At 45.5% G+C, this 24,174-nt stretch overlaps 2 protein-coding genes across 22 annotated transcripts in view; both read right to left on the minus strand.

Moving 5' to 3' along the window:
• LOC123996745 (lysine-specific demethylase 4A-like) overlaps positions 1-5,255 on the minus strand; it is a 28,826-nt gene extending 23,571 nt beyond the window's left edge. For both annotated transcript variants that reach the window (XR_006832035.1, XM_046300389.1), the window contains exons 1-10: positions 5,124-5,255; positions 3,939-4,111; positions 3,558-3,733; positions 3,107-3,221; positions 2,805-2,998; positions 2,429-2,478; positions 1,943-2,046; positions 1,692-1,829; positions 1,221-1,459; positions 82-239 (exon numbers count right to left, since the gene is read on the minus strand). Coding sequence is in view for 1 of the 2 variants with exons in the window: in XM_046300389.1 (XP_046156345.1) it covers positions 82-239; positions 1,221-1,459; positions 1,692-1,829; positions 1,943-2,046; positions 2,429-2,478; positions 2,805-2,998; positions 3,107-3,221; positions 3,558-3,733; positions 3,939-4,079 (1,315 nt within the window). In the remaining variant the exon portion in view is untranslated. The remainder of the gene's footprint in view (positions 1-81; positions 240-1,220; positions 1,460-1,691; positions 1,830-1,942; positions 2,047-2,428; positions 2,479-2,804; positions 2,999-3,106; positions 3,222-3,557; positions 3,734-3,938; positions 4,112-5,123) is intronic.
• A 739-nt stretch (positions 5,256-5,994) lies between these two features.
• LOC123996746 (receptor-type tyrosine-protein phosphatase F-like) overlaps positions 5,995-24,174 on the minus strand; it is a 454,750-nt gene continuing 436,570 nt past the window's right edge. For all 20 annotated transcript variants that reach the window (XM_046300391.1, XM_046300408.1, XM_046300407.1 and 17 more), the window contains 11 exons: positions 21,085-21,208; positions 19,108-19,283; positions 17,074-17,193; positions 16,718-16,872; positions 15,663-15,948; positions 13,834-14,012; positions 9,999-10,125; positions 9,661-9,786; positions 8,422-8,576; positions 8,071-8,206; positions 5,995-7,768 (listed from right to left, as the gene is read on the minus strand). In XM_046300391.1, the coding sequence (XP_046156347.1) occupies positions 7,700-7,768; positions 8,071-8,206; positions 8,422-8,576; positions 9,661-9,786; positions 9,999-10,125; positions 13,834-14,012; positions 15,663-15,948; positions 16,718-16,872; positions 17,074-17,193; positions 19,108-19,283; positions 21,085-21,208 (1,653 nt within the window). In that variant the 3' untranslated portion in view covers positions 5,995-7,699. The remainder of the gene's footprint in view (positions 7,769-8,070; positions 8,207-8,421; positions 8,577-9,660; positions 9,787-9,998; positions 10,126-13,833; positions 14,013-15,662; positions 15,949-16,717; positions 16,873-17,073; positions 17,194-19,107; positions 19,284-21,084; positions 21,209-24,174) is intronic.

The following is a 24,174-nucleotide window of genomic DNA, read 5'->3' on the forward strand; positions in this document are numbered from 1 at the left end:
TTGGATGGAAACCTAGCTAACAGTCTAACAAGTCAATATGCAGTATTTTTTGTTGTCATGGTCAAAGATGAACTGGGGTACCTTTGTTTGCCAGACTGTGTCCCTTCTCCTCCTGGCCAAGTTTTGCTTTCTTCTGGTCCACCTCTCTCTCCTCCTCCTCTTCATCAACCTGCTCAGTGTCTCCATCCTCTGCTGCCTCCACATCTCCTCCTCGCTGGCGCTTTTCCCCAACCTTCGGGCTGCATAGGCACAGGACAGAGAGAGGAACTGTGAATATTATTATTATTATTTTTTTTTAAATACAATAAGCCTCTTTTGAGAAACTTGCTCATAGTGGAGACAGAAACCCAGTATGAATGAATGCTTTCATTTGATCATTAAAGGGGAAATGTGCATTAGAAAAAACAACAAAACGGGCACCTAGCCACTTGATTTGGTAAACAGCTGAGGGATGGGGGTTAGAGAAATGTAACCACTCAAATCCAGACAGAGCTATGGATGCAAGAACTGACCATACATGAGATCAAAATGATAGCTTAAACAATGTTGACCCTATACCCTATATTGGTAAGGTACAACAGTTGAACTAAGCTTGAGGCGTTTATAAGTTATATTCTTCAAGAATTACTGGGAATATATAATTACAAAAAAATTGATGTTGCAATCACAAATGTAATATAGATATACATATAGAGTGTACAAAACATAAGGAACACCTGCTCTTTCAATGACAGACTGGCCAGGTAAAAGTTATGATCCCTTATTGATTTTAAATCCACTTCTGTGTAGATGAAGTTGAGGAGACAGGTTAAAGAAGGATTTTTAAGCCTTGAGACTTGGATTGTGTATGTGTGATTTAGGTGCCTTTGAACAGGGTATGGTAGGTGCCAGGCGCACCGGTTTGAGCGTGTCAAGAACTGCAAAGTTGGTGGTTTTTCACACTCAACAGTTTCCTGTATGTATCAAGAATGGTCCACCACCCAAAGAACATCCAGCTAACTTGACACAACTGTGGGAAGCATTGAAGTCAAAATGGGCAAGCATCCCTATGGAATGCATTTGACACCTTGTAGAGTCCATGCCCTGACGAATTGAAACTGTTCTCAGGGCAAAAAGGGGTGGAACACAATAATAGGAAGGTGTTTTTAATGTTTTGTACACTCAGTGTATATGAAGTTACACCAGCTAGAGACAATACTACACTACAGTAAAGCATGGACCTCTTCTCCTCCTGAGTGGTGGTGCATGGGGTATTCTCCTGGTCAGGGGCCTCGCTGCGGCTTGGACCCTCCTTCCCAGGCTCCCCTGTCTTCAGGAAGTCAGCAGCCTCTGGAGTGGGCTTGGAGTGGTCAATAGGAGTGTTGTCCTTCCCTGCCTTCCAGGCCTTGTAGCGGTCTGGTTGGAACTTCCTCACAAAGATCTCCATGGAAATCTTCACCATGTCCTTACGACACGAGCACTGGGGGAGGGAGGATAGGGATTGGTCATGATTATATTTTATAATAAATGCCATTTACCAATTTTATCCAAAGCAACTTAAGGTATGAGTGCATACATTTTAGTATGTGATCCCTGCGGGAATTGTACCCATGACCATACAAACTGAGTAACACAAGACCAATCACAGATCACACGAAATAAATGACTTGGTTTCATGCATACTATGTGTAAATTCATTTAGTTGTGCATACCAGTGTGGCTATTTTGCCATAATCGATCCATCGCTGTGTGGCAAAGTTAGTGGATTCAGCACAGTTGAAGCCGTGGTTGAAACCAGCGTGGTAACCGAATGGGAAGGTCACTATGAACTGGCCTGCCTCCTGGGTTATCTAAGCACACAACAGACACAGTCAGACCCACAGGTTTTGTATTTTATTGCTGTATCCCAACTTTGTGAAAGGTTGGGAAATTTGATAACATGTTGCCATTGAAGAGCGGTCACCTTTTCAAATGGTATGCCATATTTCTTCAGGATGGAGGGTGAGATAAGAGTCATCTTATGCCGCAGGAAAGCTTCACAGCTCTGAGCACTCCCAGGAAAGAACCCTGCATGAACAGGAATCAAAGACATTAGGAATTCTGCTGATCCCTGTCTGATAATGTGTTGATATGAAGAATATTGATAATCAATGAGCAGAGTTTCCCGTAGGACGTTTTTCAGCAGCATTGGAAGAGTTAGAGGTGGTGGGGTCTTCCAGGGGCATACATCTACATGTCTTTTTCTTTTAACGCGCAGGTGCTAAATGCAAATAGAGGAAACTCCGAAGAGGAATGAGAATCAATTAGGAAATTCCTTTCCACCATAGTGATGGACAGGATCATTGTAATGGCTGGAATGGAATAAATGGAACGGTATCAAACACATGGAAACCACGTTTGACTCCATTCCATTTATTATATTCCAGCCTGCCTCCTCTGCTCCACTTACCTTTAGCAAGACGTTCCAACCTCTTCCCATGTTCAGGGGGAACTACATACCTACAGAGAGACAAGAGTAATGATGTAAATGGTAGTCAAGATGCTGTGTTAGGCAAGTAAGTAAATCAAGTAAGGCTTGTCCTAGCCTGAGCGGCCCATAGGGTAGGGGCCAATCTCCTGTTTCTGTAGCATGAAGCAGCTTGATGTACAAGTACACCTTTCGGACAAAACACTAGTCTTGGGTACTACGTACAATAACAACCCAATGACAGACACTCCATTTGTAAATCTGTAAAATAGACATGTGTTAATATCTCTTGGTATAACTTCACTGCACTGAACCGTGTTTTCTTTTTTTATCTGTGCAAAATAGGTCAACAGTTTACCAGGACTTGGGCTCTCCAAAGTGCAGGTAGTTGATGCTGTAGAGATCCATATCTTCAGTGTGCCAGGCAAAGGTGCTTTTCCACATGCCAAAATACAGGTAAGGAGTGTTCACTCCCTTTATCTTGATCCCACTCTCCCTCTCCACAGTGTCCAGGATAGTGTTCAGATGACCAATGTTCCACTCTGTCACATCCTAGAGATGGAGCAGAGAAAATGTTGGTGAGGGTAAACAGAGACATTGACATTTCAACAGTAGGTTGTTAGGCGAACCCGACAGTGGGTGATGATAGGAATAACTCACTGGGTCGTAGAGGGTTCCGTTGATATCTGCTCCATAGAGAGGCGGGTTAAAAGTCAGGTTCTTCCAGAACTTTCTCTCCAGCTCCTCAAAATCCACATAGCGGGGATTACAGAACCTACAATGACAACGGATGATTAGATACAAATTACATGTTGCAGTGATTTTAGAACTATAGCCAGTTACAACCATGTAACCATGTATACCTATGTTACAATCATTTCCATTTATTTGAAGAAGAGTGCAGATGGAAAGTTGACAGCACAAACAGTCATTATGTTACCAAATTTGCATATGCACTGTTCTTCAAGTAAATGTGTTTTTGTAAAAATGTCAGTGGAAATGGTTAAAAGTAGTCCTTGTGCATAGAGCTGTATGGTTTGGCATACATTTTAAAGTGACATTATTATTACTCCGTTATCGTGGGATTGCCCATAAAAGTACGAGGGCTCACTTGTCTGTGTTGGCAGTCTTGCGGAACTCTCGGACAGTCATGGGTTTCTTCTGGATGTTGTACTGTGTGAAGAGACCTGACTGGCCAGTCACCACCTGCTGTATAGGAGCAGGGATCACCAGTTCATCTATGTCATCATAAGTATGTCTAGGCTTCCAGTCTTTCGGTGGAATGACCTGGAAAATACATATCAAACATAGGATTGAGTTAGTTTTTATACAGAGTGCATTTTTCTTAGAACAGGATATAGACAGGCCTATAGATATTTGGTTACACCTCGTCTGATGTTGTTTGGGCACCTTCTACTTTTCTCAAAACAGGATGTAGATCAGGGGAATAAATGCTAATGATCTTCTGAAAAGTAGATGCAAAAACACACACCTTAGCCATTCCAGCTAGGTGTGCTCCCTGTGACTCCATGTAGGCGATGTAACGGCTGAAGTCCTTAAACTCTTCCTTGGTAGGGTGAAAGGTCATAATCCTGGAGCCAGGAGTCTGCTGGGACGCAGTGTCTGTCGCCATCCTCAAAGAAGAGTTGCTCTGATCTGCAAACACTGGACAAGAGAACACATTTGTTTTGATCAGATGTCTGTTTAATAATTTCTCTAAAACGTTGCATCACATAGAACATGTTGCAACTACTTATAATAGGCCTGTGTGTGGTGCAGTTGACAAATAACACAAACAGATGTTTTAGAAAGTTCAAAACTTGCCTAAATCGTTTTGGTACAGACGAACACCTGTCGCCCCCTATAGTTATTAAAGCACAAAGTTCATCCTACAAAGATAACTACTGTAAACACAACACAGCAAAAAAACAGAACAATATATACATGTTTTTGTGGGACTGAGGGGCTATGGAATGTAGTCGTAATTACTTCAGACTATAGCTAGCTAATATCAACAGTTAGCTGGCAGCTGGATAAAATATCAACAACAAAAGTCAAATTCAATCGAACAGTTAGCCAACGTTGCTTTGCTTATTGATGTCCGGTAACCCAATCTAATTCTAAATATCGATATCCTCCGTGAGAGAGATAGCTAGCTCCATTAGAAGCTATCTAACTTAGTTGTCGAACTTTTCGTAATAGATTACAACATAAAGTTAATAACATACTAATGCTACTCTAGCCAGCTAGCGCTCGGTTTTTGACAAGTTCCTGCCCACCTGCTGATTGTGATTGGACGACACTCTCATTAAAGTTATTCCTACATTTGTGATTGGTTGAACTCCAAGTCATTTAAGGACCGGGCCCAGTGTCAGTTAACTCCCGGAAAACATATAGCGTTAGCTTTTTAGCTATCAAGATGTCTGACAAACCTGACTGTATCATACCTCTATCTACTTTAGTTATTCATGTATAGCAATGGTAAAGTAATAACTTACGATCATGCCATGTTATGCAAACATGTTAAAGATAACGGAACAGAGACACCTTTGAGAAGCAAGTAGGCTAGCTTGCTAATGTCAGTGTAGCTCGCCAACGTTAATTGCAAGCGCAACTATTCCAGCAACATACGTTACTTAAAAGCACACACGTTTTGATGTTTCAAATATTAACTTACAAAAGCCGACCAAGTAATGACTGAATGCTCGCTCCAAATCTTTAAAAGCAGAAGACGACTTGTTAACAAATCACCGTGGTCAAGGAAGATAGACCTCCATTACCCCAGTGTCGTACGCATGCTCAATGTGTTTGTTTACAAGGATGAAGGAGGGCGTGTCTCACGCGCTACCGAGACTAATCAAAATGCAGTATTTTGCCATGACTCCGCCTTATTATACTACTCAGGCCCTAATATGCAAACTGGAGCCTTATTAATACATTATGCTCATAATTTTTGTTGTTAAATTATCACTTGCCTTCCCAATCTCACTATCCCATTTCTCTTTACAAATACCACATTTTCTTCAGCACAAATGTTATACTTCAAAACGGTGAAAGTCATAGTGTATCATCTTTTGGCAATATGATGTTAAAATGGCCAGCAATGGTGTTGAATGCCAGCATGATGTTGCTTCATCCCTTAGGGCAATTATTTCATATACAGTACATGTCAATTTCCGGCCACTTGACTTGTCAAATTGTTATGCCATTAGGTCCGAACAATGTGCAACATCCTACTGATCACAATTATATTACCTACTATAAAACACAATGCAGTGTATGCCATTGTGTGACTGATATTCCAGGGGTTATGTCAGGACAGGGGTTCTGTCAGGACAGTGGCTGAAGCACTGTGTTCAGGCAGTCAAAGGACACAGGAGGTCCTAGCTGGCGGGGTATCTTCCACCATCTGTTCCACTGGCAGTATCATAGAGGGATTGAGGGACGAGAGGGTACAATGTGTGTGGGCTGTGTGGGGGCTGTGTGTGTGTGTGTGTGTGTGTGACATGCAAATATATTTTTAAAAAGACACACAACACCACATGATATATATAAAAAAAAACAATTATTCAACTTTATTAACATCAAGGTTTTTGCGACATTTTTTCCCTCTCCTTTTTATTAACAAATAGAAAACAGATTGTGTATACAACAGACTGAACCCCTACGGCACTATTTGAAGACAAAGTGAAATAAATCCTTGTTTTTGCAGTCCGTCCATCCGAGCCCAATCAATCCAAATTCACCTCACTTTGCAATCCTATAGCCTCACTTAAGAGAAAAACGCTTGACTATAATGTAGAGATCCTCCACCGTACATTGATGCTGCTTCTTTGTGTTACAGGAGAATGTCCTTCTGTAGCACAGTGAGGAGATAATACAGTATATTACAGCAGTTATACCATGGATGTAGAGTCAGTGACAGTCAGAAGAGATGTTAATCTGGGTTGTTGTCAGGTTTCTACAGGGATGGCCAGTCATGGGGAACTGGGTCAGTCGTATGCAGATGGACATGTCCAATTCATAGATCATAGTTCAGAATCAGCAGGGTAATCAGAAATACAGGGATGGATAACTGTCTGTCTGGTCACTCAAACACTTCTCATAGGAGGGGTGTTGTTGGGCGCTGTACATTAGTCTGATGTGAAGTTCTGTATATCTGTTGCTCCAAACCAGGTCTAGCTTGTCAGATCAGAGCAGACAGAGCTAGGGTCCAGTTCCTCTGTGTCTTTTGGGAGTGATGGTTTGGTTCAGTCCCATAGGCAACTAAGGGTGCTGTAACAGGACAAACACCTTTTCATGTACCGGTAGTTTTCTTTATTTCTTTCATTGCGTCTGGAGTTTGGACCGGAGCTCTTTGAGCGACAGGCATTGAGAAAATCACAGTAAACAGAATCTGTACATGGTAGATTATTCATAAAACATCATCAAGAATAATCTATTCAGTTTGTATAAACATGGATGGGTTTATTTTACAGTAGTTCACTAACTCTGGTGTATGTGTGTTTGATCTCTTTTTGTAGAGATTGTTTTTGTAAAGTACCAGGAAGTGAAAATACTTATAAAAGTTGTGTCCCCCATATCCCACTGAATACGACCAACCAGAGAATAGAGAACTTTAGAATGTTATAATTATGGTAAAAAATTAAAATATTATTAGCAGCTCTGAGTATGCGTACGTCTCCAGTAATAATAATAACTCGGAGCATGTTTAAAATACATGTCCCTTGTGTAAAAAAGAATAAAAAGATACAAATAATGAATTTAAAATAAGACCCAATAAGACATACATTAACCAGTGTATAAATGATTAGAAAACAAATTCAAAATGATAATAATAATAACATATTTATAATGGGTAATAGTAATGATATTAATGCATAATAAAAGCAGAAAAATAAAGTTTGCCATATAAGCAGGTGGAGGAGGCAGAAATAGTGTTTTCATGGCATGTGCATTAGCTATAGAGACATCAGAATGAAGCATACTGAAGCTTTTTAGGTTATTTTTAGTAGTGAAGGGTTTTAAAGCAGGTTTATTGTGCAGTCAGTCCAGGAGTACTGCTCCACCTGATTGACGGTCATCCAGTCAGACATGTGCTCTCTCCCACTCCTCCTCACTCCTCTTCTTCTCTTCCTCCCCCTCTCCCTTCACCCCTCCGGCAGTTTCTGGACAGTATGGATATAGCTCAGAAGGGACACACGGCTGGCTCTCCTGAACCCCAGGAGTCCCAGTGCATTCTGGGAGTGGTTATTATGTTGCATAGTGGTCAAAGCTTCCAAGGTACTCTAGAGCTGCCCTGTAGCACAACTGGTACTGGTCCTGGGAGGGGAACAGAGGGGAACAACATCAGAGTCAGTCAACAGGGTGAAATCTACTAGAATATAATAATGGTACTATAACCTCCTGGGAGTGTTTGTATCAATGCAAATAAATTGTTTTAAGATAATTTGTTATGTGTAATGAATACATTGGAAATCTTACTCTTTTAATTGGATAAACCAGCTATTTAACTGAATCCCTGCTTTGCTTAGATACCTCTATCTAGGAGAGGATCTGTCCTCCCACCCCCTCGCTAACCAGTCTCCCCAGACACCCACCACAGCTGTGTGACAGTACTGTACCTCTGTCTGCACCATGGCAGGTCTCTGGGTCCTCAGTGTCTTGACAGTCTGGAAGAGATCCACCACCCCCTCGTACCTCATCCTCTCCAGCACGATACTCAGGGTGATGAACACACCAGTTCGCCCAACACCAGCGCTGTGGGGGAACAGGGCAGGGAGAGTTAGTACTATACACACACACACAGTACAAGCATACACTCAAGCACACACACCTATACACATCCACACACACACACACACACACACACACACACACACACACACACACACACACACACACACACACACACACACACACACACACAAACTCTCTGTCATCAACTTTGTGTTGATGTCATCAGTTTTTCTTACCTGCAGTGTGCAGAGATTGGTCCATCCTGGCCAAACTGCTCCTTGGTTTTATGCACTTGACCAATGAAGTCAATGAAGCCCTCTCCAGTTTTTGGCACCCCTTGTTCTGGCCAATCAGTGAACTGGAACTGCCGAATGGTCCTAGACTGGCCATCCTGAGTGGTGGTAAGTGGTGGATGAGGGACATAAAGTGAGTAATTTCTCTAAGCCTTATTATAAAACATTATAAAGGCTAATACATGCTGATGACACTTTATAAAGCATTATAAATGCATAATTGGAGTAATGCTACGAGTATTTTTTCTACAGTGTGTTCTACACACTCCAGTACTTATGCTGCAATAGTTTATGTGTCGGGGGGCTAGGGTCAGTCTGTTATATCTGGAGTATTTCTCCTGTCTTATCCGCTGTCCTGTGTGAATTTAAGTATGCTCTCTCTAATTCTCTCTCTCTTTCTCTCGGAGGACCTGAGCCCAAGGACCATGCCTCAGGACTACCTAGCCGGATGACTCCTTGCTGTCCCCAGTCCACATGGTGGTACTGCTGCTCCAGTTTCATCTGTTCTGCCTGAGGCTATGGAACCCTGACCTGTTCACCGGACGTGCTACCTTGTCCCAGACCTGCTGTTTTCAACTCTCCAGAGACAGCAGGAGCGGTAGAGATACTGTGAATGATCGGCTATGAAAAGCCAACTGACATTTACTCCTGAGATGCTGACCTGTTGCACCCTCTACAACCACTGTGATTATTATTATTTGACCCTGCTGGTCATCTATGAAAATTTGAACATCTTGGCCATGTTCTGTTATAATCTCCACCCGGCACAGCCAGAAGAGGACTGGCCACCCCTCATAGCCTGGTTCCTCTCTAGGTTGCTTCCTAGGTTCCGGCTTTTCTAGGGAGTTTTTCCTAGCCACCGTGCTTCTACACCTGCATTGCTTGCCGTTTGGGATTTTAGGCTGGGTTTCTGTGCAGCACTTTGTGACATCAGCTGATGTAAGGGCTTTATAAATACATTTGATTTGATTTATGTATGTGCTGTAAAGAGCAGATTGTATTTCTATATGCAACACAGCCACATGTGTGGGTTGAAAAACACCACCCCTGTTATTTTCCTCACCTTTGCAGCACTATTCAATTAGGAAAACAAACTTAGCATTCCGGTTAACCCCCTACGTAAAGCAGAGAGAAAAAGGTTACTAGGGAGAAGAGGGAGGATGGATGGAGAGATGGACATACCCTGGCGTCTGTCACCTTGAACTCTCTGAGGATGTACTGGGGCATGTTGTACTCAGCCATGGGGTCCACTACAAAGTACTGGTACCTGGCAGAACGCTCAGCTGGCCAGTACTGATGACACTTTTCCTAAGAGACAGACAGACACAATGATATAGTCAAAATCTATCGCACCACAACACTCTCCATGGCATGACTGGTGTGTGTGTGTGTGTGACTGCGTGTGTGTGTGTGTACTTGCATGTGTGTACTTGCGTGTGTGTGTGTACTTGAGTGTATGTGTGTGTACTTGTGTGAGTGTACTTGTGTGTGTACGTGTATACTGTATCAATGCCACTCACTCTTCCCATCTCTCTGAGTTTAGTAAGCATGACTACGATGGTAGAGTTGTGTTCCCACAGCATCCTCCAGAAGTCCTCTGTGGTCTCTGCTAGCGGCCCCTGGGTGGCCATGTAGGCCTTCTGCTGCCTGGAGACACAAGGACATGTGAGGATAACACCATAACACTGGATACACACTTCAATACATCCCCATAAAATAGAGTTCAGAGCGACACAGTAAACGTCATGTAACAGGGACACAGTATATGACAGGGTGAGGATAACGTTATAACGTCAAGGGATATAAGTTACATTTCAAAACATCCCCATTAACCTACAGTATCCATGTCGAGTCCTGAGTGGTCCTACTGTCATCTGAGAGGCCCTTGTGCTGTTATTGGAGGCTGGGCTTGGGGTATTTTCATTACGTTATACTGCTGACAGATTAAGTGTCTACTCTAGTCAAGCCAGTGAGAAAACCGCAGCGTTGCGGCTGGGGTCCCTTTCTACTAGATCAACATTAGAGGGCAGTGTGAAGCCGTGAGAGAGATGTGTGTCAATGTGATTCTGTTTCTGTCATCCCTACAAACATGTGAGAGCCAGCCCAGTCCAGCCCAAGACACACATATTCCTAGGTCCAGACGCACTTGTTAGTGTAAAATGGCTGTTGAGCAAGAGTGGAATGACCACCTCAGGATATCAAAATACTGGGAAACACCTAACCAGTATGACATCATCATCATTGCATCATCATCATTATCCTCCCCTTCTTCATCTAAACCATCCTAATCCCCTCTAGCACTTTAAAGATGTGATGCCTGCCTGCCTGCCGGGAGAGAGAACACTAACATCTCACTATGAGCAAGGAGAGAAAGTCAGCACCCCAAATGGCCCCCTATTTCCTATAAAGTGCACTATTTTGACCAGGACCCTATGGAGCTTGGTCAAAACTAGTGCACTGTATATGCCCTAGGGTGCCATTTGGGATGCAAACTAACGCCTCTCGATGTCTTAATTCACTTTTAATTACCACTACAGGAATTAAAGAGGAATTACACCCCCCTTCCTTCCCTCCCTCAGGTGGGGCAGCCCCAGGGACTTCATTAAGCACACAGGAGGAGAAGTGTGTGTGTGTGTGTGTGTGTGTGTGTGTGTGTGTGTGTGTGTGTGTGTGTGTGTGTGTGTGTGTGTGTGTGTGTGTGTGTGTGTGTGTGTGTGTGTGTGTGTGTGTGTGTGTGTGTGTGTGTGTGTGTGTGTGTGTGTGTGTGTGTGTGTGTGTGTGTGTGTGTGTGTGTGTGTGTGTGTGTGTGTGGAGTATGAGGAGGAAATCGGAACAGAAAACCACATCAATGAATCCCCCCCACCAAAAACAAATACTTAAAAAAGCTCTTATTCATTCTGTCAGTCATTAGTGTGTTGTAGCATTGTGCATTATAGCCAATTACCGTGTTTATACTTCCATAAAGTAGACGGCTCTATGGGACCTCTCTGATTAGGTACTAATTGGAAATGGGACAGTAACTGAACGGGAGTTCCCAAGCACCTCCCGAATGCAAGAACACACACACTCACACATCTAGTGCATTCGGCAAGTATTCAACCCCCTTCCCTTTTTCCACATTGTGTTACGTTACAGCCTTATTCTACAATGGATTAAATTAGAAAAAATCCTCATCAATCTATACACAATAACGTTACCCCATAATGAAAATGTATTTGCTATGAAATTCGAAATTTGAGCTCAGGTGCATTATGTTTCCATTGATCATCTTCAAGATGTTTCTACAACTTAATTGGAGTCCACCTGTGGTAAATTCAATTGATTGGACATGATTTGGAAAGGCACACATCTGTCTATATAAGGTCCCACAGTTGACAATGCATGTCAGAACAAAAAACACGCCATGAGGAATTGGGAGGAATTGACCGTAGAGCTCCGAGACAGGATTGTGTCAAGGCACAGATCTGGGGAAGAGTACCAAAAAATGTCTGCAGCATTGAATGTCCCCAAGAACACAGTGGCCTCAATCATTCTTAAATGGAAGAAGTTTGGAACCAACAAGACTCTTCCTAGAGCTGGCCACCTGGCCAAACTGAGCAATCGGGGAAGAAGGGCCTTGGTCAGGGAGGTGGCCAAGAACCCGATGGTCACTCTGACAGAGCTCCAGAGTTCCTCTGTGGAGAAGGGAGAACCTTCCAGAAGGACTCTGCAGCAGTCCACCAATCAGGCCTTTATGGTAGAGTGGCCAGACGGAAGCCACTACTCAGTAAAAGGCACATGACAGCCCGCTTGGAGTTTGCCAAAAGGCACCTAAAGGACTCAGACCATGAGAAACAAGATTCTCTGGTCTGATGAAACCAAGATTGAACTCTTTGGTCTAAATGGCAAGTAACACATCCGGAGGATATCTAGCACCATCCCTACAGTGAAGCACGGTGATGGCAGCATCATGCTGAAGGGATGTTTTTCAGCGACAGGGACTGGGAGACTAGTCAGGATCGAGGGATAGATGAACGGAGCAAAGTACAGAGATATCCTTGGTGAAAACCTGCTCTAGAGTGCTCAGTACCTCAAACTACGGCAAAGGCTCACCTTCCAACAGGACAATGACCCTAAGCACACAGCCAAGACAATGCAGGAGTGGCTTCGGGAAACAAGTCTCTGAATGTCCTTGAGTGGCCCAGCCAGAGCCCGGACTGGATCCCAATCAAACATCTCTGGAGAGACCTGAAAATAGCTGTGCATCTGCAGAGAAGAATGGGAGAAACTCCCCAAATACAGGTGTGTCAAGCTTGTAGCATCATACCCAAGAAGACTTAAGGCTGTAATCGCTGCCAAAGGTGCTTCAACAAAGTACTGAGTAAAGGGTTTGAATACTTATGTAAATGTGATATTTCAGTTTTTGCTTTGTCCTTATGGGTTATTGTATTTTATTAATGAGGGGGAAAAAACTATTTAATCAATTTTAGAATAAGACTGTAACGTAACAAAATGTGGAGAAAGTCAAGTGGTCTGAATACTTTCCGAATGCACTGTAACTCTGAAAACAATAGGTGCTCCTTTTCAATATCCTTTCTCCAAATATGAACAAATGTCTTTAAATTCATAGAAAATGTCATTTTTTTTAGAACCGTACATCTTCCATTGAGTGTTGCTGGGCAGATTCCCAAGGATGGACAGTTCTAGAGTAAAGGATTGTGGGTATCAGCAGACATAAACAGAGCTATCACAATAGGTAATCACTGTATTCCTCTCCGAGGAGGGGTTTGTCACCTGTCACAATCAGACTATTTATTTACCACAGGAGGAGTGTGAGAAGGAATGGACAGTACTGCCAATACAACCAATTTGCCCTGACAACTGACAAGACTAAGGCAAGAGAGGCAGGAAAATACTGGCCTCTATTTCACACCATAATTTACTGCTGTCAGTCGCTGCAGGAAAGGTCCACCTCCTCACTCATTAGAGGAGCTGTGTCTGCAGGATGGATTCTCTCTTCTCTATTTCTATGTCCTCTTTTCCATTCCCACCATCACATCTCACTTATTCTAGTCTTCAGAATATGTAATGTCTTGTTTTCTCACAGTCCGAGTCTGAAAATCATCTTCTCTCCTCCCCTCTCCCCCCCTACCTCCCCCCGTCTACCCTTTCCCACCTTTTCCCATCTCCTCTTCCCCTCAACCTCGACCCCTCCTCCCCTCCTCCTCTGCTCTCCCCTCCTCTTTTCCTCCCCGCTCTCCTCTGCTCTCCTCTCCTCTTTTCCTCCCGCCTTTCTTCTCTCCCTATCCTCTTCTCCCCTCCACTCCCCTCATCTCCTATCATCATTCCTTCTCTCCTCATCCCCCTCTATCTTACCTGTATCCGTCGATGAAGCTGGCATTGATGTAGTCGGAGCCCTCCACTCCTCTGATAGGCTGCAGACTCACGCGGGTGGACTCAAAAGGCATGATGTTCACCAGCCGGTTCTTGAACTTGTTACAGGGCAGGTTGGCACTGATGAATCTTGAGGTATGTGCTTTGGAGTTGGCCAGTTTCTGGAGAAGGAAGGGAAGAGGAATGGACAGATTAAAGATACAATCTTGGATCAGATTAAAGAACTGTGTGCTATTGTAAAGAAACACCAACCCTTAAACATAGAAATATAAATACTAAAATTGACTGCACCCATGAAAGTGCGAGTCTTTTTCCCATTCTAGTAATTATATTTCTATGCCTCTAACCTGAAGATGACTGTTGCCACAGCTTTTACTGACGCCCACCTTCCTTCACTTCTATCTAGCCCCTGTCTCTTCAAAGTGCTAAAGCTGGGGATCCCAGCCAGCCTAGCATTGCTGTGTGTGAGCAGGAATGTCAGAGGACACGGGGTTGGGGGCTAACACTCTAATTGATGCATGAAAATTATGAGCTTTGAGCTGAGCCCCTGTTCTACAGCTTCAATTAACAACCTGCTGACGCCGACAACATCTCTCTCTCTCCATAAAAACTAGTGTCGACAGCACAGCCACAGCCACAGCCACAGCCACAGCCACAGCCACAGCCACAGCCACGAACAGAGCCGTCAGAGAGTCAAAAAACACTCCCACACAACATTGGGGACGGCTGTGAAGATAGATACACAAGCTGACTGTATCCATGCCACTGCGACGAAATAAACTAAAACCAAACAAGACTTTGAAAACTGAATAACCATCTTCTCCCAAATGAGAGGGGGAAGGGGAGTTTTTTTTGCTGGCACTGCTGATGGTGTCCTCATATTATACTCTGTCAGTAGAAAGAAAGCAAAGTGTCAGTTTCAGAACTGCCAGTGGAGTGAAGCATCAAAACCTAATTATACTCGCTACGGACTTACAATCATCATACTTGCTGAACAAGTTTGACCCACATCATTTGGGTTGTGGCGGCGTGTCTCCGAGGAGGAGGCTGGTTAGAGCTGTGTTCCTATGGCGGGAGGCTGTGAGTGGCGGCGTCCCAAATTGCATTGTAATCCCTACACAGTGTACTACTTTTGACCAGGCCCTATGGGTCCTGGTCAAAAGTAGTGCACTATATAGGGAACATGTTGCCATTTTGGGACGCAGATAGTGAGTATGTGATGGGGTCCAATAGAGTCGCTGGAGCCCAGTGGTGTAGGCCCAATCCCAGGATGCATCAGCTCTCCAACCCATTGAGGCTTTATCTACAGACTGTCAGACGGTCAGCCTGTCTCAACCCTCCTCCCTTACTAGATCACTCTCTTTCTCTCTATCTCACTCTCCCTCCCACGGCCCCCTCCTTCTAGTTCAGTCTCTCATCTCCAGTCCAAAAGATAAGCCTCTGAAACACTGAAACAGAACGCCCCTCTTAGGAGAATCTATTCATTTCAGAGTTACAGTGTGAGGATGAAAATGCTCCCAAACACACTGAGACATTAACTTCCTACTCCCACTGCATCGTACAGACTGAGACACCACCAACAACAACAACAACTGTTCTACTGCTTCTAACTAAATGCTCCAATTAGTAACTGTACCAGTCAAGTCACTTAACCTCAAGTCTAAGTTGAATCCCAGCTCCCTAGCAAGTCCAAGCCTGAGCGAGTCCAAGTGGAATCACAAGTCCCTTGTTAGTACTAAAGGTTTTCTAGCTAGGTTTATAACATAGAACTGAACTATACTGTTATGTTCAGGAGGACAGCTACTACCTACCTTAAACTCTAGCTCCATGGCAGTGACCGTGTCTCCGGGCGTGACCTGGGTGAGTTTCTGGATGTGTGCGTACAGGTTGCGTGCAGGGACCTCTGTGTTACCGCAGGTGGCTGCCTCTAGCAGGGCCTCGTGGATAAAGACATACTGGTCCTCCGTCTGCACCATGTAGTTCCTCTGAGCTCTCATACACGTCACATGACCGTAGATATCCACTGACTTCTCATGCTTCATACGCTCCAGCATGGCCTCAATCACGATGAAGCAACCGGTCCGACCTACACCAGCACTGTGGGGAGAGACAGGTAACTGTAGAGCCTTACACAGACACAGACAGAAACGACTGTAACTACACTGAAAAACTCACAAATCTGGCATTGGAAGAGATTACATGCACACATTCAATGTTTCTAAGGCAGGTTGATGTTTATTGAGAGGAATCTTGTCCTGGAGGCAGGGCTGAGTGATTTCCACTAGATGGGCCAGTGGCTATATTGTAAAAATTAGGTTAGGGTTAGGTTTAAAACCAGATTTTGTGGCTGTGCCAGCTACCCAGCAGTGCTGCCTCCAGTACATTAAAATATGTACAGTTTTTGTATGTGCTTGTTTTCTATTGTATAGGGCTCATTTGTCAAAAAAACTTTAGTCTCAATATGACTTCCCTGAGCAGGTACTGGAGACTAAATAATATGTTCTGAGCAGGTACTGGAGACTAAATAATATGTTCTGAGCAGGTACTGGAGACTAAATAATATGTTCTGAGCAGGTACTGGAGACTAAATAATATGTTCTGAGCAGGTACTGGAGACTAAATAATATGTTCTGAGCAGGTACTGGAGACTAAATAATATGTTCTGAGCAGGTACTGGAGACTAAATAATATGTTCTGAGCAGGTACTGGAGACTAAATAATATGTTCTGAGCAGGTACTGGAGACTAAATAATATGTTGATCAAAAAAAACTAAAAAACACCCCAAAAACTGAAATCTATTCTCCCAATACGTAGGTCATCATCAGGTCAAACATATCTCTGAAGCAGGTCTGAGATGGGGTTTACCTGCAGTGCACCACCATGGGTCCTGCATCTGTGGGGTTGCAGGACTTGACCCTGCGGAGGAAGGCCAGGGTGGGGGTGGGGTACTCAGGCACTCCATGGTCCGGCCAGGCCATGAACTGGAACTGGCGAACCTCTCTCTTCTCACTGGAGCCATTCTGGTAGAGCAACGTATCAGAACACCACAGACACACACTGGTGGCCATATTCTGGGTTGTCTCTCTGACAGACATTCATATTTACAACATGTTCGCTAGCATGAGATTTGATAATGGCTCGAGAACACATTCCTGGAATCATTGCCCTCCAGCTGGTCAAGAGCTGGTCATTTTTGGAATACAGTACATGCTATTCCTTACCTTATAGAGGGCGAAGGTGCGTACGCTGTAGGTAGCCAGCTCCACAGTGTCCAACATGGTCACCTGGATCATCCCATAAGTCTCTGTACCCCGACTGGGCCAGTACTGGTCACACTTCACCTGTTACAGACACAAACACACAGACACAGGACAATGAAGATATTGCACTTAGTGTAGGAGCACTGGAATGAGGGAAGCAGAATGAGACAGGGACTGAAGAGGCTTGTGTTAGGGTAATGGGACAGTCAGGAACTAAGGGCTGTGAGAGGGAGGACATGGGACAAGGACTTAGACTGAGTGAAGGATGACAGCTTGCTTCCACTCCACTGTGCTATCCTTCATGTCCTGGGGGGAGAGAGGAGAGACAGCCAGCTGGAGTTTAGGGGCCCAGCTCTATGGGACTACGACCCTAGCTGGCATGGGCCAGGCAGATGGGGGGCTTCCGCTACACAGTCCTGTCCAGGGGGGGCTGTGGTAACATTGGAACTGGCCTAAGCCCTGGAGAACCCTGGAGCTCAGAGCGTGACTTGTGCCTCTCTTCATTTATTTATTTATTTTATTTAACCTTTATTTAACTCCTCCAGACCTCCACTCCAAAGGGCCATTAGTTAGCACATTCTGATTGGACAGCAGCCTGGTGCTTCAGGGACATTAGTCAGGGCATTCTGACTGGACAGCAGCCTGGTGCTTCAGGGCCATTAGTCAGGGCATTCTGATTGGACAGCAGCCTGGTCCTTCAGGGACATTAGTCAGGGCATTCTGACTGGACAGCAGCCTGGTGCTTCAGGGCCATTGATCGGGGCATTGTGAGAGGGCATTGTGATTGGACAATCTGGTAGACAGCAGGATTACCACCTGGACACATAATTTCACTGGACTTCCCAAACACAACCAAGAGCCAAGAGCTAAGTGACCTATCTGACTGAGCACAGGGCAGCCACAAACCAAAATCTGCTGTGAAAAGTAGGCGTCTGGTGCATTTCCTACTAACACAGACCATGTAGACAGATAATACAATTCCTGTTTGGTGATGTTTCATCTGTTTAGCCTACAGGTGCATTCCACCACTTTAACCTAGACTAGCTAAGAGGCAGTTGGAAATGACTGCTGTCCCTGACATTACTCCAGGCTCCTGTGCTCTGGTCGCTTAATGAAACAGAACAGAATGGAGCGGAGTGGACAGGTGGTCACTATGGAGGGGGGGCGGGGGTGTCACTGCGTCCCCCATGTCAGCTGCTACGGACAGTCACATGAATTCCTGTGACTGTCCGTAGATTTTTCAGGTCCTCTCGAGTCAGAATGATAGCTGAGGTGGATAGAGGTTAGATGGCAAAGAGGTGGTGCTGGGATGTTGCCAGAGGTGAGACCATGCTGTGCTGGTGATAAATAACAGGGGCAAAGGTTCAAAGGTGAAAGGTTATTTAATGATGAGTTGACCCCTCATGGGTCTAAAGAGACGTGTGATATTAAGTTTGGCAGGAACATGATGAACTTTGTCTGTGCTTATAAAGGTGTGGGATGCCCTTTAGTTCCACAGTTATTAATCAGGCTAGAGTAGGTGTGTGTGTGTGTGTGTGTGTGTGTGTGTGTGTGTGTGTGTGTGTGTGTGTGTGTGTGTGTGTGTGTGTGTGTGTGTGTGTGTGTGTGTGTGTGTGTGTGTGTGTGTGTGTGTGTGTGTGTGTGTGTGTGTGTGTGTGTGTGTGTGTGTGTGTGTGTTGGTACCCGTGTGGCACCCTTTACACCTACACACTTCCCTCTCTCTAAGCTGTCATCATGCAGTCTATTTACTGAGTCTATTCAAACTCCTCGATTAGGGTTTTACACCTTCCCGTCGACTCTCACACCTCCTGTCCATTAGAGACCAAGGTGAGACTACTGGGACTGTTACACTCTGTGAGTGCAGGGTGAATCAACGGTCGTGTTATGTGTGTGTGTCCTGAGACAATGTTGTGTGTATGGTGTGTGTTCAGCACAGGATGTGTGCATGCACATGGTTGTGAGTGTGCTGACATTGTAGTGTGTGTGTACATTCACCCGTGACTTCTCCTCCAGTCTGGTCATCATGACGATAGTGTTGGTCCTCTGCTCCCACACCATCCTCCAGAAGTCACTCAGGGTTTCAGGAAGCGGGCCCTGTGTAGCGATGCAGGCGTTCTGCTTCCTGTAGCTGTCTATGTAGTTAGCGTTGATGTAGTCACTACCTGGTACTCCTGTAGCACGGTGAAGGAACACAGTGTTAGGAAACATTAGGGCAACATCCCAAATGGCACCCTATTTACTGTATAGTGCACTTCTTTTGACCAGGGCCCATAGGCATTGCCACTCCATTCCTTCTTCCTATATGACACCGTATACCCTATATAGTACATAACTTTTGACCAGGACCCATATGGTAATGCACTATATAGGGGATAAGCTGCCATTTGGGATGCAGCCTAGCAGGCTGGCAGGGTATCAACACCCCCTTCACAGCATGAGACAGGCCCACACAGGACAACACAGAGAGAAGAGAGACAGAGCCATTCACAACCACCAGGAGGCCCACACAGGACAACACAGAGAGAAGAGAGACAGAGCCATTCACAACCATCAGGAGGTCCACACAGGACAACACAGAGAGAAGAGAGACAGAGCCATTCACAACCATCAGGAGGCCCACACAGGACAACACAGAGAGAAGAGAGACAGAGCCATTCACAACCATCAGGAGGTCCACACAGGACAACACAGAGAGAAGAGAGACAGAGCCATTCACAACCACCAGGAGGCCTACACAGGACAACACATTTACATTTTACATTTAAGTCATTTAGCAGACGCTCTTATCCAGAGCGACTTACAAATTGGTGCATTCACCTTATGACATCCAGTACAGAGAGAAGAGAGACAGAGCCATTCACAACCATCAGGAGGCCCACACAGGACAACACAGAGAGAAGAGAGACAGAGCCATTCACAACCATCAGGAGGCCCACACAGGACAACACAGAGAAGAGAGACAGAGCCATTCACAACCATCAGGAGGCCCACACAGGACAACACAGAGAGAAGAGAGACAGAGCCATTCACAACCATGAGGAGGCCCACACAGGACAACACAGAGAGAAGAGAGACAGAGCCATTCACAACCATCAGGAGGCCCACACAGGACAACACAGAGAGAAGAGAGACAGAGCCATTAACAACCATCAGGAGGCCCACACAGGACAACACAGAGAGAAGAGAGACAGAGCCATTCACAACCATCAGGAGGCCCACATAGGACAACACAGAGAGAAGAGAGACAGAGCCATTCACAACCATCAGGATGCACTATCATTTACATCACAGACAGACAGACAGACAGACAGACAGACAGACAGACAGACAGACAGACAGACAGACAGACAGACAGACAGACAGACAGACAGACAGACAGACAGACAGACAGACAGACAGACAGACAGACAGACAGACAGACAGACAGACAGACAGACAGACAGACAGACAGACAGACAGACAGACAGACAGACAGACAGACAGACAGACAGACAGACAGACAGACAGACAGACAGACAGACAGACAGACAGACAGACAGACAGACAGACAGACAGACAGACAGACAGACAGACAGACAGACAGACAGACAGACAGACAGACAGACAGACAGACAGACAGACAGACAGACAGACAGACAGAAGGCACTGTCACACCTGGGGATTGGGTGTACTGTTGTTGTTATGACTTTGCAGTGGGTGGGAGATTACTGTCTACAGACTTGACTTTGGATTCTCTTTATTAAGACAGCCTCATTTAGCAATAACATCACAATCCCTCCCACCTCTTTGTGACCTCCCCCCACCCCTCCTTAAAAAGCTAAACATAACCTCAAAACACCCCACAACAATACAACACTTTACTGAGATATGCTCACTTAATAACACATTACCCCCCCACATCCAGCCTTAAAAAGCCAAATAAATCTCCAAAACACATCACAACAACAACCACAACAAATCAACCAAACATACCGTCGACAGAGGCGAGGATGACCCTGGAGTGGTCGTAGGCGATGACGTTTGCATAGCGGTTCTTTGGCTTGTTCACCTCCAGGTTAGAGTGTTCCCATGTGAACTGCTGGCCAGGGTCTACAGACTGATGGAGGGAGAGTTGGAAGGAGAGAAGGAGAGGAAGGAAGGAAGGGAGAGATAAAGAGAGGGAGGGAGAGATAGAGAGAGCAGGGGAGAGGTGTACGGAGAGAGAGAGAGAGAGAGAGAGAGAGAGAGAGAGAGAGAGAGAGAGAGAGAGAGAGAGAGAGAGAGAGAGAGAGAGAGAGAGAGAGAGATTGTCATCTTCCCTGTAATATTTTTGTAGGCACCAGAACTCATTCCCCATCTTTTTCAATGTCCGTTTTGTAATAAAAATAAGCCCTCTATGATCCCACGTAAATCTAGCTTCACCCCGGGCTGTTTGTACAGTCCTAAAATCACCTCTAGGCCGTGTCTCTGCCACCTCTGAGCCACCTAATGACCAAGGAGAGCTGTGCTGATAAAATCAAGAAATCACAGCTGTGAACAGAGCCGAAACACAACCTCTGTGTCCGCATTCCTGAATATACCCAGCCTGAGGTCGTGACCTCCAACCCCCTAGACACAGAGAGGGCAGAACCTACAGAATGAAATAGAACAATGTAGCTGGACCCCACACCTACACACACAATGTTGCAGAGAGTGTTCTGTATGTAGGCTTCTGCTGGATGAGAGGAAATAGGAAATATCTACTTTACAAGCTAGTAAATCAGATGTTAGCTTCCTTATCGTCAAATAAGGAAGAAGAAAATGGAGGAGGCTGTCCAGAAACTATTAGAGGATATTTAAACAATGTTTCATGGTGGAAAAATGTAGTCCTACAGCACATAGAAGTAGACTATACTATAGTATGTGACACAGTGAGGGAGAGGCAGGGCTTGGGCTAGCTACTCAATGCAGGTTGATGATTCACCTGAGCCCTGTATTAATACCTGGCACTGGACAAAGGCTCTGCCCGACCAACTACATTCTTATTCATTATTGACATTTCATTCTGAGTACTGATCTCACATCATCTGAAAAACAAACACATACTCTCTCTGTTTCTCTCTTCCTGACCCCTTTACCGTCTAGCCTGTTTCTCTCTCCCTGACCCCTTTACCGTCTAGCCTGTTTCTCTCTCCCTGACCCCTTTACCGTCTAGCCTGTTTCTCTCTCCCTTACCCCTTTACCGTCTAGCCTGTTTCTCTCCCCCTGACCCCTTTACCGTCTAGCCTGTTTCTCTCTCCCTGACCCCTTTACCGTCTAGCCTGTTTCTCTCTCCCTGACCCCTTTACCGTCTAGCCTGTTTCTCTCTCCCTGACCCCTTTACCGTCTAGCCTGTTTCTCTCTCCCTGACCCCTTACCGTCTAGCCTGTTTCTCTCTCCCTGACCCCTTTACCGTCTAGCCTGTTTCTCTCTCCCTGACCCCTTTACCGTCTAGCCTGTTTCTCTCTCCCTGACCCCTTTACCGTCTAGCCTGTTTCTCTCCCCCTGACCCCTTTACCGTCTAGCCTGTTTCTCTCTCCCTGACCCCTTTACCGTCTAGCCTGTTTCTCTCTCCCTGACCCCTTTACCGTCTAGCCTGTTTCTCTCTCCCTGACCCCTTTACCGTCTAGCCTGTTTCTCTCTCCCTGACCCCTTTACCGTCTAGCTTGTTTCTCTCTCCCTGACCCCTTTACCGTCTAGCCTGTTTCTCTCTCCCTGACCCTTTACCGTCTAGCCTGTTTCTCTCTCCCTGACCCCTTTACCGTCTAGCCTGTTTCTCTCTCCCTGACCCCTTCACCGTGTCTCTCTCTCTCTCTCTCTCTCTCTCTACCCTCAACCCCTCCACTGTCTAGCCTCTCTCTCTCTCCTCAACTCCTCCACTGTCTAGCCTCTCTCTCCTCAACCCCTCCACTGTCTAGCCTCTCTCTCTCTCCTCAACCCCTTCACTGTCTAGCCTCTCTCTCTCTCCTCAACTCCTCCACTGTCTAGCCTCTCTCTCCTCAACCCCTTCACTGTCTAGCCTCTCTCTCTCTCCTCAACTCCTCCACTGTCTAGCCTCTCTCTCCTCAACCCCTTCACTGTCTAGCCTCTCTCTCTCTCCTCAACCCCTTCACTGTCTAGCCTCTCTCTCCTCAACCCCTTCACTGTCTAGCCTCTCTCTCTCTCCTCAACTCCTCCACTGTCTAGCCTCTCTCTCTCTCTCCTCAACCCCTCCACTATCTAGCCTCTCTTTCTCTCTCTCCCTCCTCTCCCCGACCCATTCACTGTCTAGCCTCTCTTTCTCTCTCTCTCTCTAACCCTTCACTGTCTAGCCTTTCTCTCTCTCTCTCCAACCCTTCACTGTCTAGCCTCTCTCTCTCTCCTCTCCCCGACCCATTCACTGTCTAGCCTCTCTTTCTCTCTCTCTCTAACCCTTCACTGTCTAGCCTTTCTCTCTCTCTCTCCAACCCTTCACTGTCTAGCCTCTCTCTCTCTCTCTCTCCTCTCCCCGACCCATTCACTGTATTGCCTCTCTCTCTCTACCCCTTTCTCTCACTCCCTCGTTCTCTCTGCCTCTCTCAAACACCCTCTTTCTCTCTCTCCTCCTCTTTCTTTCTCACACACACAAACCGAAAAAAGGCTGTACATTCTGGTGGCTTCCTCCTGACTGACTGGTTGACTGACTAGCTGGGAAGGCATGTGGGCCCCAGTCTGCTTGCTGATAACAATGACAATGGTGATAGAGGTTGAGCGCACATCTTATTTAACAGCCTGTTAGGTAAAGCCTTCACTGCGTCACTCTGACAAATCACACACATTACTGCTAATGCACCCCGCTGACGTGAATATCAGTTACTGTGCATGTCACTGCAATCACACTATCGCCGACACTGCCGCATTCCATTTCTCCCAGAAACAAAACAGGTACCCACAGAACAGTCAGACAGAAAAACAAAAGCCCAGAGGGCTGCCACCATGTGTACCTCTGTGAGACAGAGATACCATGCTAACATTTGGCGCAGGCAGCTGAATTTACATAGGCAAGGAAAATTGACTTTGCATTCTGACACATTTGAAGAGCCCCCA

Source organism: Oncorhynchus gorbuscha, linkage group LG15 (assembly GCF_021184085.1).
Source record: "Oncorhynchus gorbuscha isolate QuinsamMale2020 ecotype Even-year linkage group LG15, OgorEven_v1.0, whole genome shotgun sequence".
NCBI classification, from domain to species: Eukaryota; Metazoa; Chordata; class Actinopteri; order Salmoniformes; family Salmonidae; genus Oncorhynchus; species Oncorhynchus gorbuscha.